Source organism: Amblyomma mixtum, chromosome 5, assembly GCF_055824585.1.
Source record: "Amblyomma mixtum isolate Tamu chromosome 5, ASM5582458v1, whole genome shotgun sequence".
In the NCBI taxonomy this organism is placed as follows: domain Eukaryota; kingdom Metazoa; phylum Arthropoda; class Arachnida; order Ixodida; family Ixodidae; genus Amblyomma; species Amblyomma mixtum.
This window is the reverse complement of record NC_143016.1, coordinates 167,661,975-167,683,479: the sequence shown is the minus strand read 5'-3', so window position 1 is coordinate 167,683,479 and position 21,505 is coordinate 167,661,975. Positions and strand designations below refer to the sequence as shown.

Sequence of the window (21,505 nt, the reverse complement as noted above, 5' to 3'; positions counted from 1 at the left end):
AGCTGCAACAGGAAGTGCTTTCAAATTAGGCGCTGATGATCATAAAAACAACTAATCTTGTTTACCACCTGCACAATAACTTAGTGTTGGTATGAACATACAATTAATTTCTGTAGTGCCTTCATCAGCAAGCATGCCGAAGACCGGGCCAGGCGAGAGCTGCCTCGCACTTACAGTAGCCAGTCGCACGAGTGTAATCCGAGCCGTCGGCAGAACCGGCATTACAGACTGTCGTGCACCAAATTGCATCATTACGTGCACTTGTCGCTGTCTTGTTTCTAATTTGGAACACCCTACCGTGACGTGACATTTCAAAATAAAGTGCTCCGCCAGCCTTTTTCATTCCAAACAGTTTCCGCTGACCATTGTATGGAGCAGGGTATGCATGATTTTCTATTGTAAAATCGAAGCTTTTATTGCATTATCTCTAGGAGCAGTTTGCCAGGCCCATGCCACTTCATCGTAAAATGCCGGCCGTTGCATAAAGTGACGCGCATAATCAAGGTTGCGCTGTAATTTAATATCGTTTTGAATGTTGTTCAAAGAGCCGCTCGACAGTTCCACCCACATCTAGTAACGTCACAGTGCACTTGTCCCAATCATTGTGATGTCACCAAACCCAGTGGTTGTTCACAAGAACAAACAATGCTTGCCGGCAACGCCGAGGTTAGCAGTATCGTGGTAGTCCACTTTGGCCGGTCGACCGTTAGGTCAAGGTACAGTAACTTAGCGTTGACGCCGGCCAAGACCAAAACTGCCGGTATGAAATCATTTGTAATGAATTATTAACGCTACACACTGGTGCGTTGAGCTCATTTTAATAATTACTAGGCCTGTAGGCCTCTTTCAAGGCAAAATGAAAAAAGATGGACGCCCAAAAAACTTTGTGTTTGTACCCCTTTAAAATGGCAAGGTTGGATCTGTGCTGGCCATTCGTGCAGTTCTCAACGAAACGGCTTTCGCAGAGATTGGCACTCCTCAATTCCCATTGTTGAGGTGCTGTGGCCGTTCTCTGTTTGCAGTGACAATGGCAACCCACCACCCGCAGCAACAGCAACAACCGCCGCAGCAGCAGCTGTTTGCAGCTGCGCCCGGCAACTATGCCACCTTGGCACCTGGTGCCTCGCCTGCCATGGCAGCAGCCACGATGCCCCAGCTGTACGCCAACATCAATGGTCAACTAGTGGCCGTCTCACCTCAGGTGAAGGGGCTCATTTATGGCAGGGCTCACTAGGCATTCAGTGGAGAGAAAAAAAAAAGTGCTTGTGTTAAAAAAAATAATAACACATGTAGCAGGTACAGGCACGTGTAGAATCGTGGACGAAAGCTTACAGGATGCAGCTTCTCTTAAAAAAAAACTGATGTATGCATGGCCTCGCTAACCTCATAAAACTGTGAAAGATATTGTAAATGACAGGGTTTTCGAATTAACCGACACAGCAAGAGAAAATGGGACCCAAGGAAAAAATTTGGTTGCGAGAACCCGCTGCCACGCAACAGTCTACCGTCCAACTCGTATCGTAGCTCTTGCTGGCAAAAAAGAGTTGACTGGAAATGCAAGTGAGTGTGTTTCGGCAGTGCGCAAGTCGCAGCTTAGACTGGCTTTCCTGCTGGGGGTACCAGGGCTGAGGCGCCTTGCATACCAAGTATCAGCATCACTTTGTGGAGCCCCCTCGTTGCTCCGAGGGGCCATTGTTTCACCGGCTTGCAGCGAAATTGGCATAGGGCTCCCCTGCGTAACACCCTGGTTCTTCGAATTAACAGGGTTGGTACGGGGCCGCCACTTCGAATTATCCGGCCAAAATTGCATTATAAATTATGGCCTTGCAGATATTCTGCGAATTATCTGGGATTTTGAATTATCGAGGTTTTTCTGTAAAAGCATAGAAGCATGAGGGGCATGTGTGCCCCATCTGTTGGAACAAATACGAAGCAACAGGCTAGCAAGGGAGCGCAAGAATGAATTCGTTTCCATGGATCTGCATCTTGCAAGCTTTTGTCCATGACTGCACATGTTTGTACCTTGTTTGACCTTGTCTTTTTCATGCAAGCGTATTTTTTTTTAAAATAATGAACGAACTTACTCAGACCAGAGTACTAATTGAACATCCACTATGCTTGTGTGAATGTGTTATTAAACTAACTAAAAATGTAATTTGAAGTTGTTGGCTCTAAGCCCCTCCCCCGGCAGCAATGGCCAAATTGAAACAGCCTGAGTGACGTCATTGACTGACAGCGCCGTCATCTACTGCAAAACTGCCGCCTGCACGATCTGCGCGAAGCAGAGTGCGCGCCTACCCGAGCGTGGCCGAGCAGATTGTGATGAAGTTGCCGAGACCGGGCAGAAGCTAGACAAAAAAAGGGAAGGACACAGGCCTTTGTTGCCTTTGGCCCCCTCCAACTTCCCCCTTTTCACCCCAATTTAACTCAAGCCTGAACAGTGAACATCTCATTCCTATATGCTCATAACACGCTGTTCACTTGCATGTGACTGTTGGTCTACGTCGTCACGAACTGTGAGCATGCCAGTGTTGCCTGACTGCCACACGGTTCAGGAGAACTTTTAAATATTCAGTTACAAATTACTCACTGCGCCAAGTCAGCTCATATTTTGTCCAGTTATTCTGAGACGTTTAGCGAGCAACATGCAAAAAAAATAGCTTGAGTCTGAAAAATGGTGTCATGGCCCCTTTAAGGACGACAGGATCAAGAGCGCAAAGATGGAACGTCCGTGACTGCTAAGTACCACTTACGTGTCTGTTGGCTGGCCGCTATCCTGGGCACATCTCCACGCTAAATTTGTGACCCGAGCTTAATGTGCGAGGATAGCGGCTGTGAAAGCTTCCATCCTTGCACTCTTGACTTCTTTTGACGAGGACTTGTGACAACAGTGCCACTATTGCCACACGGCAGCTTACCTTCGCTGCTGTTGACGCTAGCAATGTGTGTGCATCTTATTGCTCACTGAGTGCGCATGTGCTGTGTGCAGGTGTTGGGCCAGCCCATGCCCAGTGGCCAGCTGGTACTGCAGCCTCAGGGGCTCCCCATGTCACCCATGCTCATGCTGAACACAGCTGCACCCACTGCAGGGGCACAGGTGAGTGCGCAGAACAGTGACCATTGTACATCCTGGGTCAGCAGTAGTGCAGTCATGAAATTTATGAGCTTGAACATAGCAGCACGTGGCAGATAGCCTCGAATCCTACTCGTGGCAATACGCGGCGGCCGCTTTCACAAACAAAGTGGAAAGGGAGGTGTGTCCTTCAGCTTGCTGGAAGCAGGCAAACAGCCGCCGCTTATCGCCACAAGTAGGGCTCGAGGCTATCTGCCACGCGCTCTCATGTTCACGCTCCTAAATTTCGTAACTGTACATCCTGGGCCAGAGTTCGCTGAGGCTGTAGGCATGGTGTGTCCCGACAGAGGCATGGAGAGGGCATTTCAGTGGTTGCGCGGCTTTAAAACCCCCAAATATAGCCAAAAAATTAATTTTCTGATCATTTTTGTATGCGCTTGTGTACCTCTTTTTAAAATGCTGTCCCAAAGTTTCATTCCTGAAATCATTCTGGCAAAACTGTAAATAAAAATTGTTTTGTGAACTGTGGTGACTGTGCATTGCGGGGAAATGCTCAAACAGTGGGCATTTTTCTCCATCACCATTTTCTGCCTAGATAGTCACCTTGAGAAGCAGGTTTCTTCATAACTGTTTTGTCTGTTGTGACTCCGTTTGTTCTGTTGCACTCCTAGGACCATAGTGCAGATAAAAACGTTCCTTGTTTTTCAAAATTGCGATTTATAAATTTCTTGTATGCAGTTTTCTTCAAACTCTAAATATTTTTATGGACACAGCACCACAATAAGTCAAAACAGAAGTTTATGCTTGCGAAAAAAAATTCTAAGAGTGCGTTAATCTGAAGCATGCCAGTAGGAATGCGGTAAACAATGAACCAGCTTCCGCCACATTTTTTTAACCGAGCAGTCTTTTCACAACATCCAAGGGAAAAATATACATTAGAAATGTCAGAAAAACAGCTGGGGTTTGCTGCCCTAGCGGCCAGTGCCGATGAAGGAGAAAAAGCAAAACAAAGACTGAGATGACGAAACTTGGGCTTGCTTGCTTTCACGAATGCTAGTCTGCTGAGCAGCACCGTTCTAACAAAGATTGTGGCCATCTGCGTTAATTGTTTGATTTGCCTCTTTACAGAAATTAATTTTCTGGAGATAAAGCAGTGGCATTTTGTGAGAGTAGTCAAACTTTTTTTTTTTTATATACTCAAAAAACTTGGTGTAAATACTTGAAGAAGTAAAAACATTTGCTGAAAGCTGCGTCTCCCCCTTACCGAGATCGAGTTACCGTCGTTACCGAGTTACCGGTAACAGTACCGGAGTACCGGGAGCCCGCCCACCGCCCCCTTGAGCACGCGCTAATTGGTCCTGGTGCTGCAGGTGCGTGTGCAGCTGCCGGGTACCTGGTGCGCTCAAGGCGGTTTGCGCATGCGCATTGGCTGTGCACGGGCTCCCGGTACTCCGGTACCGGTAACACAGTACACGGTATGCTAAGAGTGTCTAATGTTCCTGAAACGTCAAGCCACCCAACTAGTCCAGGGAAAAGAGGGGACTCGTTATGACATACATGACAGAAACTAACAGTCGCCTCACTAAACCAAGGAGCATGAGGGATTCTTTTTTCTTCTTTATTGGTGGTTTTCTTGAACATCACCAATAATTATTAAAAAAAAATCCCTGTGCTCCTTGGTTTCAATGACTGTTGGCTTCCGTCATCACCTGAGTAAACCCGAATTGCAACCCAACCCAAGCAAGCCGAGTCCCACCGATGGCAGCACCTGCCATAGAAGGGCAATGGCGCATCGCTTGACCGCTGCACCACTGCACCTGGAGTGGTAGGAAGAGTCCCAGGGATCTACGAATGGAGAGAATGACCAGTTCCGCATATATGGACATTTACTCATTATCACTGTCTGAACAACTGCCATCCGTCAACACTGCATCTGAACATCGGAACCTAAGTGAAAACCGAACAGCTTGCACAACAAATCGCATTTGGCCTAACTACGGAGATCGACCACCATTTTTTTTCTTCGCCTTTTTAATCAGGTATCTTTAACTGATTACCATATTAATCTCCTATTGATGAACACTGCCAATAAAGAAAAAAAAAGTCCCTATGCTCTTTCGTTTCGGTGACTGTTGGTTTCCGTCATGTCCAACTAGTCCAAGTTAGCTTGAATGGAAAAAGCAGCTATGCTGGACACTCTGCCTCAAAATGTAGTCCATTTTGGTGTCTGAGGACAACCCATTCTTGCTCCCACCAATCAAGCACTGTTGTCAACAGTGAAACTGATGTGTGGAGCCCTGAGGTATTCCCATTCGTGCCACCTTGGAACTACATGGCTGCAAAATAGTGTAGTCTAGTTGCGGAACAGGTGTGGGGTTCACTCCCGAGATTTATTTTCGTACACGTGACATTGCTAGTTTAAAAGCGTTTGGCGGTGCATTTCTAAACTATACTTCTAATGCTAATTTTCTTTAACATTGCAGTGTGGTTAGTACAAGCCCAGCTTGCCAACACAGATGTCTAGCAGTAGCCACTCTTGGTAGTTAGAGTGCGTGCAGTCCTATTCGACTATATTTTCTCTGTTTCACACAATATTAACTCATCGTGTCACTTTTATGTACATGGATTAAGTAAGCGTCCAGTAATGCAGTGCTAAAATAATTGGATGGATAATTTTGTGGCTGCACGTAGCTTTGACAGACTCTCTGCCTTCTTCAACATGGATGTCATAAAAAAATGCACCAATTGTTTGTTTGAAGCTATGTGTAAGATTGATGCTATGAAGTGTCAATTTTTGGACGAGCAGGAGGTTGATAATAGACTGTTGAAGAGATCAGCCAAGCAGAGACGAGAAACAATAACCCTGTAGTGCTGGATTCATGACCAGTTTGTGAATGTAGTTCCTGTTTTATCTTGTAGTTGTTGTGATTTTTCTGCGAGGAACTCGACACCTTGCTGTTGTTGTCAGAGCCATTGGGCACCTCAGATGTCAAGTGCCGCGTGGCCTCTTCTAGACGGCGCCATGCTTCTCGCATGTGCAGCCGCAGCAGCCCCAGCAGCCGGGGGGGATGGTGCCAGAGGAGGAGGAGGAGGATGAGGGGGACGAGTCCGAAGGGGACGTCAAGGAGGAAGACGAGGACTACCAGCAGCAGCAGCAGCAGCCGCCCGAGGATGCGTACGCCTCCGAGTCGCCCAGGGTGAGCTCAGTCTTGCATCACATGTGCATGCATTTGGTTTCACTGAGGCTTTAGTAAGGCTCCAGTAAAGATTCCAGTAAGTGCACATACGGATGACGCTGGGAGTAAAGATGATGGAATCTTCCTTCGTGCCACATCTACGTGGGGTCTCAGCAAACAAGCTTCCTCCCGTGCCTTGTTTTACTCGGTGAGCACCTTGTTCCACTTTTCACGGCAGCTGGCGGTGCAGTGTGACCACCAATGCTTAGTTTTTCCCGTCTGAGTTGCCCTAGTTTGTAGCGGGACGCATGACGACGATGCGAGGGTGGTACACATAGTTGGGTCGGCATTTACTCGGTAGTTGTAACATGCTTGTAACATGGTCGGTATTCATAACATCCTTCAGTTGTAGGGTGGCCCACAGTGGCTGAGGCAACGTCGCCTTTCAGGAACAGCCGCAAACACTAGAACTTCTGGTGCAGTGAGACCAATCTCGTCTCCGCTGCCAAGGTAACTAAAAAAGTAAGATCATCAGGAGTGTGCGCTGGGGGACGTAAACTGGGACGTTCTGGACTCCATCTTGGGTTAGGGTGCATGCATTAAAGTGCCTTTCTAACTACCATCCTAGAGCTTAGTCTTTGGACGCCTGCTTGTGGCTCATCCTAGCTGTGTTAGCATAAAGAAATGGTTCCAAAATACTACTCCTTTCTCTCCTAAAAACAGAGCAGTATAATTAGCGTTGTTTCTTTGTTGACTAAATTCTCTGACAAAACTTTTCTCTCTCTCTATTTTTTATATGCATAGAGGCTATATATACTCACGTAAAATGACCCCCCCCCCCCCCACACTTTTGTTGTGGAGAATTGGGTTTTTCTCTTTTTTTTTTTTTTTTTTGGAAATGCACAGCTGACCTCAAGGCCGATATTCAGCACGTTCATGTCATCTCAGTGCGATTGGCCAGTGCTGTCGACTATCACAAGATCTCCAGATTGATCTTGAGGCAAACGTAGTAGGGGGCGGCAGAAAGTTAGGTGGGCGGATGAGATTAAGAAGTTTGCGGGGGGATACAGTGGCCGCAACTGGCGAAGGACAGGGTTAATTGGAGAGACATGGGAGAGGCCTTTGCCCTGCAGTGGGCGTAGTCAGGCTGGTGATGATGACACCAAACACCTTTTGAAGCGAGTGATGCTAAACACTGCCGACACGAACGCGGGTTACATGAGGATACAACTTGTCGACCGCGCACTTTCTTTGACGGGTGCTGATGCACAAGGGGCTACAGCCCCTTTGAAACAGAGCGGTGGCAGGTGCCATCGTGCTCGGTATTTCTTTTTCTTTATATTTCTCTAACCAATCTGTCAAACTTAATGGCTTTACCTATAAATTCGTCATGTTTCATAATAATGATGATACATGTTGCTGAGCATCATCTTTTGAGCACAAAACAAACTTCTGCTTATAGCACCGTGCATGCGCGGCAGCAGCAGAGCAAAGTAAAGACAACGCATTTCGACATCAGCCGTAAGCCATTTCGGCACGACTTTTTTCTTCCTATTTGGGTGCTACGCTGTGTCTTTTTATTTCTCGAGGGCTGTGCACCTGCTGCACGTCATGCGATGGGAGTTGCGCCAGCTACGTGGTTGGTTTCAAGTTGAAGACAGTTGAGCATGTGCGTGATAGTTCAGTGTCGATCCAGTGCACCTGCGCTACTGATGAAAGCAAGCGGACGAGCTTAATACTACTGAGAAAGATCATCATGCATTTTGAGGGCCAAAGCAAAGCAAGTTTCTTCGCCTGGAGGAAGAAGTGCTTAGCTACGTGAGGAGGCTCCGAAGTGAAGGATGTACAGTGCTCCACGAGCTCCTCTGGAACCCGCAAGTCTCAGCATTCTCGTGAGTGACTTTAAGGCCAGCACTGGTTGGATGATGCATTTCATATGCCGGAACGGGCTGTGCATTAGAAGGTGCACGACTTTATGCCAACGGCTGCTGGCAGACTGCGAGGACAAAGTCCACGATTTTCATTATTTTGTCTAATGGATTCAGGCAGAGAAGAAATGCTTTCTCCTGTGAATGGGAAATGCAGACCAGTGTTTAACTTCGACATGCCTAGAAGCAGTACCATGGATATGAAAGGTACTAGAAGTTTGCATGCTATCAACAATGTGCGTGGTTTGCAGTGCATACCGCACAGCTAGCAGTCTGCACCACGCGCTTGGCACTTTTCCGCACTTGGTATGCTCTACCTGCGAGCTCGACACATTCGAACCCTTGAAGCTCATTGAATTCTAAGGCCTTTTCAGTTTCTCTTTAACAGAAGCAAAGGTATGATTTGGTTCAGAAAAAAAAAACTATTTTCTTTTTGTCTTGCTAATTGTGGTCATCAGCCTGACTGTGCCCACTGCAGGACACGGTCACTTGAATGCGATCCACATCTTGGTGGGTGCAGCCTGCCTATTTGACCTGCCACTTTCTCTGTGGATCTGTTGGCACTATTGCTTTATTGTGCCTTAAACTGCTAAGCCACAAAACAAGTGCAGAGTAACACATCACCTTTCTTCTTTTTTTTCCATTTGTACTTCTTCCATACCTTATACAGTGCTGCATCTGATGTATGAAACGGAGTATAGCCCTGGTGTGCTGCCTGCTCCACTCATGGCTGGTGCCTTGCTGATGGGTTTTTTTTCATTAACCTTTATCATGTTTTCTACTGGTTCGTTTGGCATATAGGTTTCTTAATGTCCAAAATCGGCTCAGGCTATGAGGGACGATATATTGGAGAGCTCTGGTTAATTTTGACGACCTGTAGTTGTCCAACATGCATTGACATCACGCAGTACACAGGTCTCTGGCATTTTGCCTTCATCGAAATGTGACCGTCGCGGCCGTGATCGAACCTGTGTCTTTCGATAAAACTTGGGTTGGGCCTAGTTGGTACATGATGTTGTGAAGGTGTAGGTTGCGCAACCTACACCTTCACAACTGTGTCTTTTGGGTCAGCGGAGAGCATCATAACTACTGAGCTTCATGTTTTCTGCTGACATTTTCTCTGTGAATTACGTATTACCCTGTGCATTACTTAGTAAGCTGGTGCACTATTAGAGCATTAGCAGGAAAGTGACTGAAGAAGTTGTGGGGCACACAAAATGTGTCTTCAGTTTTGTTGGGGTAGAAGAGTATGGGTGAGGTAACGCAAGCTGAGGAAACTGCCTTCATGTCGTTCACTTGGCAGGAGTTGGCTGAACCCCCCGACGAGGATGACAACTCGGACCCAGTCGAGATCCTGGGCATGAGCGCAGTGAGCCCGGAGATCCAGCAGGCGGCTGGTCCATCCATCATGTTGCAGGCAAACCATGCGCCGGTGAGCACTGCACAGCCGTACTCAAACAGCCCCGGCTTTGCCCTCTAGTGTTTACAGTTTATGAAGAAAGAGTGAAGTACCGTATTTACTCAGGCAGTAAAAACCTAATCACCTATATATACAGACTTTCAGGGGACCACGCGAAACCATCGTATAATCAGAAACCTTGCACAAAGGACGCATTCACATAACAAACTCACCCACTGCTCTGACTGTCAGAATGAACTACAGTCAAGCCCACTTATAACAATATTCAAGTGCCATGGAAATACCATTGTTATAACCAATAATTGTTATAACAGGTTTGTGCCGAAAAAAAGAAAAGATGACAAACTTCAGAGCATTCATTGACAGTAAATACCCGGAGGGGTTTGATTGTTCTAATGTCTGCAAGAGCTCGTTAATTGGAACTTCAGGGGACCGAAAAAATATTCACCGTTCACCGATGACCAAAGCACCGCCATCATTGCACCAGCGGGAGCTTCGCGCACCTCCATGTCACAGGAATTAGGCCGGCTTTCCGGAAGTGATTCTTACGGGAAATCCAAGAAGCATGCAGCCCGTAAATCCAAGAAGCGTGCAGAAGTAAGGGTGCGGTGACAGCTGACAAGAGAAATATCGTGACAAGAGAAATACGCACGCACACTGCACCGACTGATTAGGGGTACGCATGGCGCGCGTAGCCAATGCAGCAGTGGAGCAGTTCATCTGACGCGATGACGCCTGCCCCTGGGACTGTGGGGAAGTTAGCGAAGAACAGCAGAAGATGGGACAACGTGCGCGCTGCTGATGCCAGCCGTAGCTCAGAGCATAAAAACAAAGAAAAACGCGTCTGCGCATTTTTTTTTTTCTACAAGCGGCGCACCCCTCAGAAACGTTAACAATGGACTGCTCCGCCAAGGCTTCCTACCCTGCTCCCTACTTTCTTCTCTGCATGGGCCTTTTGCTCAGGGGAACGCGTTCACGGGTTCTTCTGCTTTCGTGGCGTCGCTGCGCCGGCTCAGTCCGCTGGTCGGCCCCACATGCGCGAGCTTTTGTGTTGTAAGCATGGTTTTACTGGTGTGGTTATAGCATTTCTTTGTTTTTTTTTTTCTATACAGGTTGACACTCAATTTTTTTTTTTTTTTTTTTACCATATGCATGGTAGGAACTCTTGGGCAAAAAGCTGCTCGAGGAAGCTTGACAGGGCCCAAGAGACCACAACAAGGCAGGCCAGCGTGGCAATACAAACAGCAAGGGAAAAAAAAAAACAAATATAAAATCGAAGCTGACATGTTCATACATGAGGACACGCAATACAAATCAAGTAGGTAGACAAGCAGTTAGTATTGCAATAATGCAGTCAGTCATCAATGAGCGTATTACATTAGATGTTCAGTGTACATTCTAGATGCAGGAGAGACAACATTTCAAAGTTCATTATTATACTAATTTCAATACGAAGTCAGACATTTTCTAATGTGGCACATAAAGGAAAACATACTGCATGTATAAGTAGAAATAATAAAAAAAGAAAAACCAGCTTACGCATCTTTAATTTCAAAAGCAACAACTATATTAGACATAACAAAACCAACATTTTTGAAGTGAGAAACATCCAAGGCAGTGTTTAAAACTTTGTCATAATGTGTTAAGAAATTGCTGCCTCAACTGGTTTATCGTAAATATGTACATGTTTAGAACCAAAGGGAGATTATGTTTTAGTGACTGATGTTTATAATTAGTTCGAAAGCGCGGAATGTACCAGTTGTCAATGCTTCTGGTAGAAAGGATATGTTTGTGGCGCTGTAGTGATGCGGTTGCAATTATAAAGTCATGAAATGGGCCGTTTGAAGAATAAAATGTGCGCAAAATTCTGAAGTCGTACAAAGAAGTCACGGGGATTATTTTATAGGTTGTGAATAAGTGACCAGATTACCAGATTTAATTGTTATAACCAATAATGTGCCTTGACAGCATTGCTATAAGCAGTTTATTTTACCATAGAACACAAGGCAAAGCTGATGGTGCCACGACTGACCATTGTTATATCCGTTATATTGTTATAACCAGTATTGTTATAAGTGGGCTGGACCCGCCGCGGTGGCTCAGTGGTTACGGCGCTAGGCTGCTGACCCGAAAGACGCGAGTTCGATCCCGGCCGCGGCGGCCGAATTTCGATGAAGGCGAAATTCTAGAGGCCCGTGTACTGTGCGATGTCGGTGCACATTAAAGAACCCCAGGAGGTTGAAATTTCCGGAGCCCTTCACTACGGCACCTCCCATAGCCTGAGTTGCTTTGGGACGTTGAACCCCAATAAACCAAACTAAACTAAACTAAACTATGAGTGGGCTGGACTGTATATTTATTTTTTCACCTACAAGTTGTAAAAGCTCCCGTGTTTTCATTCTGTGAGAATTAATGCCGAGACCGTGCAGCCAGGAGTCATTCCATTGTCACATGTGCCTCGCAGTTTTTGCTTTGGTCAATGTGCCAGGAATACGGCTGCTCCAAACCTTCAAAAACGTTTTGCGTTGCGCGGTACGAGCTTGCCCGTGCAGTGTAGTTCTGTTCAGACTCCGTCTAGAACTGCCATCACTCCACCACTTTTGCAACAGTGTCTGCACTCGCATTCTCATCGTAAAGAAAAAAAAAACATAGTCAAGTCATTGGTGCAGGACTTAAGTGCACAGACATTGGTGGCGCACTTCCTGCAGTGACGTGAACCAATTTAGCACTGGCTAACTATGTGCAGTCGCTTTTGTGACTGGAAGTGTCCTGCTCTGTTCTTTTGAGAAGGCGCAGCTGCAATGCTGAACCTTGCAGATGTGTTCAGCTGCTGAGACACCGGCCTTGGTGCCATCACCTCCAGTCAGCATTGTGCCACTCACCAGCATGCCTGTCAGCAGTGGACTGGTCGGCTGTTCACCAGTGAGCATTGCACCAGTGAGCAGCATACCGGTCACCAGCATACCGGTCACCAGCACACCCACTTCTGATGTACCTGTCACCAGCAGCAGTAGCGGGGCGAGCATCCCAAGACCGGAAGGTGAGCACCGTCACAACTGAACCATTCTGTTTGAATGTCAGTAGAACTGCTGAGACCTTTACTTCTGAGTGTCCTAGGACTTGGAACATCCCACAGGGCATGTCTTTTCTTATAGTTTGCGGTTCACTTCTCATGCCTTTAAAAGCTGTGCAGAGCCCAAAGGTTGTTGGCAGGTGTCACTAATGTACACTAAAGCATGTCGTTATAGCGCTTTGGTCAAGTGCATGGAGCACTACAAATACTTCAGGCTGTCCAGTGACCCAGTGGGCACTGAAACCCCCATGGATGTCCTGTGCACGTTTAGGACGTCCGTGGGACGTCCAAGGAAATTCCAGGGCCCATTGGGGAGTTGGAGTTGCCTCAGTCACTGAGAGGATTGAAGTGGTTCTTCTCGTGTACAGCGACCATCAGTCACACGGAGGCCAACGTGGTGGACGGCATTGACCTGGAGGAGATCAAGCACTTTGCAAAGGCATTCAAGCTGCGGCGGCTCAGCCTGGGCCTCACCCAGACCCAGGTGGGGCTGGCACTCACCTCTTCAGAGGGGCCCTCGTACAGCCAGAGCGCCATCTGCAGGTGGGTGGAGGCAACAAACAGTGGTGGTATCCATCCACCACTTCAGAGAGTGCATGTACCATTACGCAGAGCTTGGCAAGAGTATGTGCAGCACAGATACAGCGCAGAAGTGGTCTCTGTCAGTTTTCATCCGAAATATGCAAGCTGAGTACCCTCAGCTGGAAGCAGCTGTCTAGTGAAAGAAGCTATGTCCCAAGTATATCCCGAGGACATCTGTTATGGACGGTTAGGTATCTGGATGTCTCGGCCCCAGCTCGCAACCAGACATTACCCATGCATGCTGCCACGGTTGTTGACGAGACTCGCATCATGTTCGTGTGCGTCAGTGAGACCGGCGCTGCGCAAGCTCTGTTCTGCCTCTGCTGTGTAGTTCTGGCCATGGCTGCGTGAACTGCGTATCGTGTGACAAAAGCTAGCCTGCATGGAGATTGCATAAACACTTCACAATGGTTGACAGTTTTGTGAACATGTTATTTTCTCACTCTACCTTAATAAGTCATGTTGGAGTCAGGGGGGCGAGCGCAGTATAGCTGCAAATCTGTTGTGCTGAAACGGAGTTCAAGGTGGTGTTCCTGGGATCTCCCATTTTGGAAAATCCCAAACTGGATCATATTAGCGCACACTCAAATGTGCTGTGCTACCAGGACATTGGTAACTTTTTTGGATATTCCAGGGGCATGGTGTTTCACAGGGTAAGGGGTAGGAGTGGCAGTTTTCACAGTGACAGATTAGATACCAAGAGCAGCAGAGAGTGAGTGTGGGGGCGAGGCAAATTTAGGAATGTTTCTGGGACAGTGTGGCCATGGCAGGCACAACATGGGGTTACCAGAGATTACCATATACAGTGAAACTTCAGTTGAACAAACTTCGAGGGACCCCAGGAAAAAGTTTGTTGAAGTGAAAGTTCACTCAACTGAAATAAGCATGTCAGAGCTTGTTATCTCGCGCTAAAGGAAGAACAGGGTGTTCGAATGATATCAACCCATTTATTTGCAAGTTGATATTCACTACCTAGGTCCTTGTGAAGAATGCGGTAATCTTTTTCTGCACTTGTCGACTTAAGACGGCAGCGGTTGTGAACTGGGCCACTATGTCCAAGCCCTCGTGAACTTTCTCCGGCACAACAGTCTGCTGGGCAGCAAAGGTCTTTAGTTTTTCCAAGCACACCAATGCTTCTTTAGCTGAAATTTTTTCTTCCGTTGGTGCTCCTTCGGTAGATTCTTCTTCCTCCTCCTCCTCTTGTTCCTGAGGTAGTGCGCTTGCTACGATGTCTTCCGTAGTCAGCGTGGCACATGTCTCAACCTGGGAGTCACAGCAGGCATAGTCCTCAAAAGGCAGAGGGCTGTCTGTACCCAGTCTTTCGGACAATTCCTTCCAGTCACCAGGTTCAGTCTCCCTTCATCGCTGTCATTTTCTTCCTCTTCAGGACTGGCATCAACAGCAGTCCAGTTTGCAGCATTTAAACCTGCTTTCTGCCAGCAGTTCACAATCGTTGTTGGCTTCACAGTCCACCAAGCACCTGTGAGCATTTCAGCTGCCTGTCGCACATTAATTGGCTCAGGCTTCTGCATTCTGAGATTTATGAGAATGCGCTGCACAAGCCGATGCCTGTAGTGCACCTTCACATTTTTTATAATGCCAAGATCAAGAGGCTGCAAGATTGATGTGCAGTTGGGCGGGAGAAACTCGACTCGGATGTTGCTGAGACGAGTGTCAACTAAGTGGGCTGAGCAATTATCCAAAATTAACAAAATCTTGCGATTCTTTTTGGCCATTTCATTGTTCACGCCCACTATCCACTTCGTAAACAGGTCGCGCGACATCCAGGCCTTTGAATTATGGCCGTAATCACAAGGCAGCGATGCAAGCCCTTTAAAGCACCTTGGGCGGGCGTATCGGCCGATGATTAAGGGCTTCATCTTGTGGGTGCCCGATGCGTTGCAGCAAAACAATGCTGTAATTCTCACTTTTGAGTGTTTCCCACCTTTGCACGCGTCGTCTTTGAAGCACATGGTTTTGTCCGGAAGCAGCTGGTAAAATACACCAGTCTCGTCGGCGTTGTATACGTCGTCCGGGCTGTAGGCGCTGATGACGTCGCGCAATTTTTCCTCACGCCACGTGCTTGCAGCAGCGGTGTCCGCGTTCCTTGCTTCACCGGAGACCTGCTTCCAACTGATTCCGTAGCGCGCCCGAAAGCGATGCAGCCATCCACTGCTTGCTTCAAAGCCGGTAACACTGAAAAACGCCGCAAATTCAACGGCCTTCTCTTGTATCATGGGTCCAGAAACCGGAATGTTCCTGGACCTTAAATCCTTGAGCCATGTGGCGACAGCCTCATCCACTTTGCTAAAATACCCAGCGCACAGTCGTTTGCGCTCGGGGCCGAGCTGCGCACTTTCCGATGCGGCCGTGATCGCTTGGCGCTGGCTCTTGATGGTAGACAGCGATGACGCTGGAATTCCAAAAGCTTTCACAACGTCGACTTGACGCTGCCCGGAGTCCAGTCGACGTAAAACTTCTTGTTTTTCGTCAAGAGACAAGCGTTTTCTTTTGGCACTCATTATTAGCACGAAGCACGCGCAGCTTCTTCGCAGTAGGGCTAGTAGAGCTGAGGCTGTAGCTGCGGCTATGGCTTTGGCTGCTAATGGCTGTGGAGCCAATAAAATGTGCAAAGCCAGCTATGGCTTGTGCTGGCTACGAGCCTGTCTAGGTAGCCTATTTTGTTAAAGCATGGCCGCGCCGTTCTCGGAATAAAAATATGCAGTAAAAAGGGCGTGTTATACTCGTTGAAGTGATCAGTATGACCTTTGAGACGTATGTGGCGCCGCGGAATACGTTCGTAAAACTGAAACACGCACTGCACTGAATTTCGTTAAACTGAAGGGCGTTTGCATTGGGTTCAATGGCGATTTGGCGGGGGATTTGAAAAAAGTTCGTACAACTGAATAGTTCGTTGAAGTGACGTTCGTTCAAGCGGTATTTTACTGTAGTAGTGCCGCTTATACCGTATTTAGTCTCATAATTTGCACACTCCTAATTTATCATCCAGGTTTTACTCTGCAATTGGGGTCAGCCCTGTCAACTGCACCCATGTTTTCCGTGTAGTCACAGATCACAACAGGCTTTTCCAGAATGACTTTCTTGCCTCCTGCTTTCATCTTGTGTCTTTTCTTTCAGTGATGCATTGTGGGCCGAACCAAGCGTTGTCACTTGACGTTTGTCCGTTAATCAAGTGCCATGTATGAGTCTCCTTGCGGGTAACTGCTACTTCACCTTTTTTTTTCGGTTTTTTTGTTCAGCTGCAACGACATTTTCTTCCTCTTTGTCATTATCGTGCCTGTTTGCAGTACGCTCTTCTGAAGTAATTCTTCTGCAAGAAGTGAGGAAGTGTGGAATCTGTCAGAGTGAAGGTGGTATCCACTGCCCGGCGTAGCTTGCTGCAATTTCTGGAGCAAGTGCAGAATAATCCTGCATGTGAAGGGAGCTCCGGACGGCAGAGACTGTCAGTCATTGCGCTGCCATAATAAGGCTCAGTCACAGAGATGTAGCTTGTTTGGCAATCAGCAAGCGCGTAAACCCGCATACCCCATTTCGTTGGCTTCTGTGGGTTATAGCACTTGAATGAAGTTTGCCGTTTGAGGCCGACGGTGCTTTTATTGATACTAATTTTAGGCCCGGTGCTGCAATGCTGTCTGCATTTTGCATCGATGTAGCGCACAATGTGTCCCTCACCTTGCTGCCGCGAGTTGGTCGGTCGATGAAGACATCTGCGCTTGGAGAAAAATGGAGCATCCAAAAACTCTTAAGAAAACTGCTTTCGTTTGAAAATATGCAGGAAAAAAGGCATCGTTTTGAGCAGGTCCTGGCTGAAGTACTCCTTGAGTTCGAGCTTCGGATTCATTGCCAAGTTGATTACCGTATTTACTCGCATAATGATCGCACTCGCGTAACGCTCACTCCCCCGAATTTTGTTGGCAAAATTAATTTTTTTTTATTCCCTGCGTAATGTCGCACCCCGAACTTGCTGCTGCAATTTGTCGTGTGCCAAGTCTAGCCAATGATGATCAAACTTGCCATATGTGTGACAGGTGGCACGTGCAGATTACCATTTCGCTCTGTCAGCATTGCAATGGCAGCCGCCTGTTGGTTGACCAGCAGTCACATGGGCAGTCTAAATGCGATTATGCTTAACCGCGGATACCAATCTTAACTGCGGTTATGTCAAATCACAGTTCGCCGTTGTAACTGGGCTCGCCACCGTTCTGAGTTGCGGTGCAACGAATGAAGTGATGCAGCGATCCGGAGCGAAGTGACATTTGCAAATATCTTGCAGTGCGGTTGGCGCAGTGTCGAGAGTGCCGTCCGACAGCGCTGTCCAGTTGCAGCACTGCCTTCACAGCCGAATATATCGCCACGCCTCCCGCAAACCGCATGCGCCAAGGAAACATCTTTACGGCGGATCCCTGGTGCCAGCGTCAGAAAACCGTGCTAAACTTTCTTGTTCTCGTAAATGATAAGCCCTGTGATACGGGAATGTCAGAAATGAATCCTCCTTGAGGGTCCCTGACCTGTACCGAGTTGCTGGTAGGAGTAATAACTACGATAGAAGCTAGATTTAAGTTTGCTGCCGCCGTTGCAGCGTGACTGACCCGATCAGCTTGCGCACCAGCTCCGCTGCCAAGGCGTTGCTGAAATCGATCGTATACAGTTGAACCTCGATATAACGAACCTCGATAGCACGAAGTTCACGATGCAACAAACTTTTTTTTGTTTCAGTTTCTTGCTTCCATTGAAATGCATGTGTTTTTTTTCTCGATTTAACGAAGTGGTTTCGCGCCGCAGTTTCGATGCAACGAAGTTTTCGGGAGCACAGAAAAACTATTTTGGAAGAACTCCGCCACATTGTAAAGTAAATTGAAATTTTATTTTGTAAAAACGTTTTTGTAGAGGAAAATGTTTCCCCACTGCGGCGCCCCGGGCGCACAGACGTGTGAATAGTGCCCCTCTGACGTTTCCACGTCTAGAGCAACGTTGTCAATCCAATCCAATCCAAGCCTAGAGCATCTCGCTGTCGTTGGCACGAGAAGGCACTCTGCAGCAGTCATTTCTTGCTCTGATCGTGGTGCTCTTTTCTGCAACAATGAGTGGTGCGCTCCGGAAGAGAAAAGTGCTTTCTCTTGATCTTAAAGTGAAGATGATCAAAGAAGTCGCCGCCGGCGAGAAGAAAAAGAAAGTGGCCGACAGGTACGATGTAACGCTGAGTACCCTTTCGACCATTTTAAGGGCGAAGGACAGCATAATGTGCGCTGTCAGCGACAGCGGCCTGAGTGGGACAAGGAAAAGGCTGAAAGCGGCTACGTATGGCGACGTGGAGAAAGCCACATTCACGTGGTTCATGGAAATGCGCGCTAAGAATATGCCTCTGAGTGGCGCCATACTTCAGCAGAAAGCCCTGGACTTCGCAAGTGTGCTTGGGTGCGACGAATTTAAGGCTAGCAGCGGGTGGCTACAACGTTTTAAAGAGCGCCACAATATCGTTGGCAAAGTGATCAGTGGTGAAAGTGTGGAGGCAAATGCCGTTGGAGCTGCTGATTGGCTCCGTGACCACGTTCCAGGCATTCTCGCCCGCTATGACATCGCGGACATTTACAGCGTCGATGAAACGGCTTTATTCTATCGGCTTTTGCCGAAGAGGACCCTGGCTCTAAAAAATGAACGTTGCCATGGCGGCAAACAGAGCAAGCAACGTCTAACCGTGTTGCTATGCGCGAACATGGACGGAACCGATAAACGCAAGCCTCTGGTTATCGGAGTTAGTGGAAAACCGCGTTGTTTCTTTGGAAGATCGATGCCCGTCAAATGCGTGAGTAATACAAAGGCTTGGATGACACGAGCCCTGTTCAGCGACTGGCTTAAAGATCTGGATGAGGAAATGGGCCAGCAGAAGAGAAAAATCTGCCTTCACCTGGACAACTGTTCAGCACATCATGTTGACGTGGAGCTTGCAAACGTCGAGTTGGAATTTTTTCCCGCAAGTTGCACATCTCTAATCCAGCCACTGGATCAAGGTGTAATAAACAGTGTAAAGTGTGCTTACAAGAAGCGCATGATCGAGAGAATTTTGTTCAACATGCGCTTTAAACAGGACACCAAGATTGACGTGTTTATGGGCATAGAAATGCTATCTGCGTCCTGGCAGTCTACGAGCAAGGAAACTATTGTGAACTGCTTTAGAAAGGCTGGCATAAAAGCTGTGTGCGACTCTTTGGATGCGGCAGACAACGATGAAGCGAGCGAAGGAGAGGCGCTTGCACAGTCAGATTTCACCGATTCGTGGCAGCAGCTCAGCGACGAAGGCGGCGTTCCCGAGGATGTAAGCCGTACAGACTTCATCACCAGTGATGAATATGCTGTCACAATGGAAGAAATGGACGACACGGCAATAATTGAAAGCGTTCAAGAAAAAAACGTAGAGGACGGTGATGACATCGACTAAGGCACCGAGGAGGCAACGCAAGCGCCTACAGCAACAGAAGTGCTCAGTGCCATAGACATTTTGCGGAGGCATGCCGGCGTGCATGAGCATGAACAAGCATTGGTAGCGGTAGCCACCTATGAACGCCTCATTACGCCGATGCTCATGAGCAAACGTCAGGCAAAAATAACTGACTTCATGACTGCATCATGAAGTGAGTTGATGCAGTCATGAAGTCAGTTGCCTTTTGCAAAGGTTTCAATAAAGGTTCTTCGTTTTTGAACTCGTGTCAATGTCGCCCGGTCGCGGTGGTTACGGTGCTGGACAGCTGATCCAGACGCGGCGATTGCGTTTCGACGGAGGTGAAATGCAAGGCGCCCGTGTATTGCGTGACGCAACGCAGGTTAAACCGCATGTGGTCGTAATTTTCGGAGCCCCCCGCTACGCCCTGTTCGGTGAAGTTAGTCGACAGTCAGTAAATCGCTCCTACTTGCACATCCCATTCCCATCAGCCCCCGCGAGAGCACGTGATGGATCGCAGTGTTGCTTGACGCCACTAATGGATTTCCGCGCCGCTCGGTTTCGTTTTCGGTGATGCCGCACGCTTCGTGGCATGTCTTCGCAGCAACACATGAAGCTTGCTTTAATTTTTCAATGGCGGCATTTATCTCCATCTCTCAGTCAAGATTTCGCGATGCCTGCAATTTGCTGAGAAAACAATGCAAAGTAATGGGTAACAAAATGCACGGCGCCGCGGGGAGCTGCTCGGCTCTACAGAAAATTTCAACTGAAGCAATATTTTGAGATTTGCGATTTTGAGGTAACAAAGCTTGATTGAACTACTAATGTCGCTCTATTTGCTTGTCATTTCTTCTAAAATCGGTTATAATATCGTCAAGAACGCACGTGAGCAGAATAAAACAGAATAACAATGTTATTTGAATGCACAATTTCATTAGCGCACTGAAGGACAAAAACCTCGATGCAACGAAGTTCGCGATGTAACGAAGTTTTCCCCCGAAACGTACTGCTTCGTTATATCGAGGTTCAACTGTATATTGCTTTTAATATGAATCAATTAGGCTGTCACTAAGGCAGCGACATAAGTTGATCATTTAATGTAGCTTTGGTCAATTCTGCAGCGCCGTCCGCTGTGGTTTCGATACGAAACAAGTTAGGCCTAGCGACGACTAGTGAGTTGCACACCAGAGCACCGTCGTCCACCACACTCGCAGGCGGCACTATTGCGGTAATCGCGTGAAATCTGGTGCTGCGAGCGTTGCGAACGTCTCACCTAATTTAGTGCTGGGGCAGGGACTGGTCATTTTTCAGCGTAATGGCAGTAAAATGCGTAGCTTGAGCGCCGTGGGACGTTGCTGTTGTACGCTGTTGCTGCGCCTTCGGACGGGATTGAATGCTGCATAAAAGCACCGTTGCATGACACTATACACACTGCCTATTTTGATGCGTTGCTCTTAGAACATGATGTAGTGCGAGGAAGGTATGTTCTTGAAGTGGGCCAGCTTGTGCGCTTTTCACACTCTACCTTCTCGGTTAACAATGTAAACCGAGGTCGCCGAGCTCAGTTCGCGATAACCGCGATTAGCGGCGTAACGGCGGGTAGCGCGCCCGTGTGACAAGGGTTGCCTGCCTGCAACTTTTTTGCGTTTTTGGGGCTCAAAAATTTTTGTAGAAAATTTACCCCGCATAATGATCGCACCCCTAAATTTGCGTCAATTTTCTGAAAAAAAAAAGTGCGATCATTATGCGAGTAAATATGGTGTTATGCCTAAAAAGTCCATGAATAGAAGACCTGT

General features: G+C 47.6%; 1 protein-coding gene across 4 annotated transcripts in view; it reads left to right on the top strand.

Moving 5' to 3' along the window:
* Window positions 1-21,505, top strand: part of pdm3 (POU-domain protein pdm3) — a 62,742-nt gene that overhangs the window by 26,395 nt on the left and 14,842 nt on the right. For 3 of the 4 annotated variants that reach the window (XM_089546307.1, XM_089546306.1, XM_089546304.1), the window contains 6 exons: window positions 1,023-1,201; window positions 2,990-3,097; window positions 6,088-6,270; window positions 9,481-9,609; window positions 12,415-12,637; window positions 13,039-13,213. In XM_089546307.1, coding sequence (XP_089402433.1) covers window positions 1,023-1,201; window positions 2,990-3,097; window positions 6,088-6,270; window positions 9,481-9,609; window positions 12,415-12,637; window positions 13,039-13,213 — 997 coding nt within the window. The remainder of the gene's footprint in view (window positions 1-1,022; window positions 1,202-2,989; window positions 3,098-6,087; window positions 6,271-9,480; window positions 9,610-12,414; window positions 12,638-13,038; window positions 13,214-21,505) is intronic. The other variant, XM_089546305.1, reaches the window with a different exon arrangement.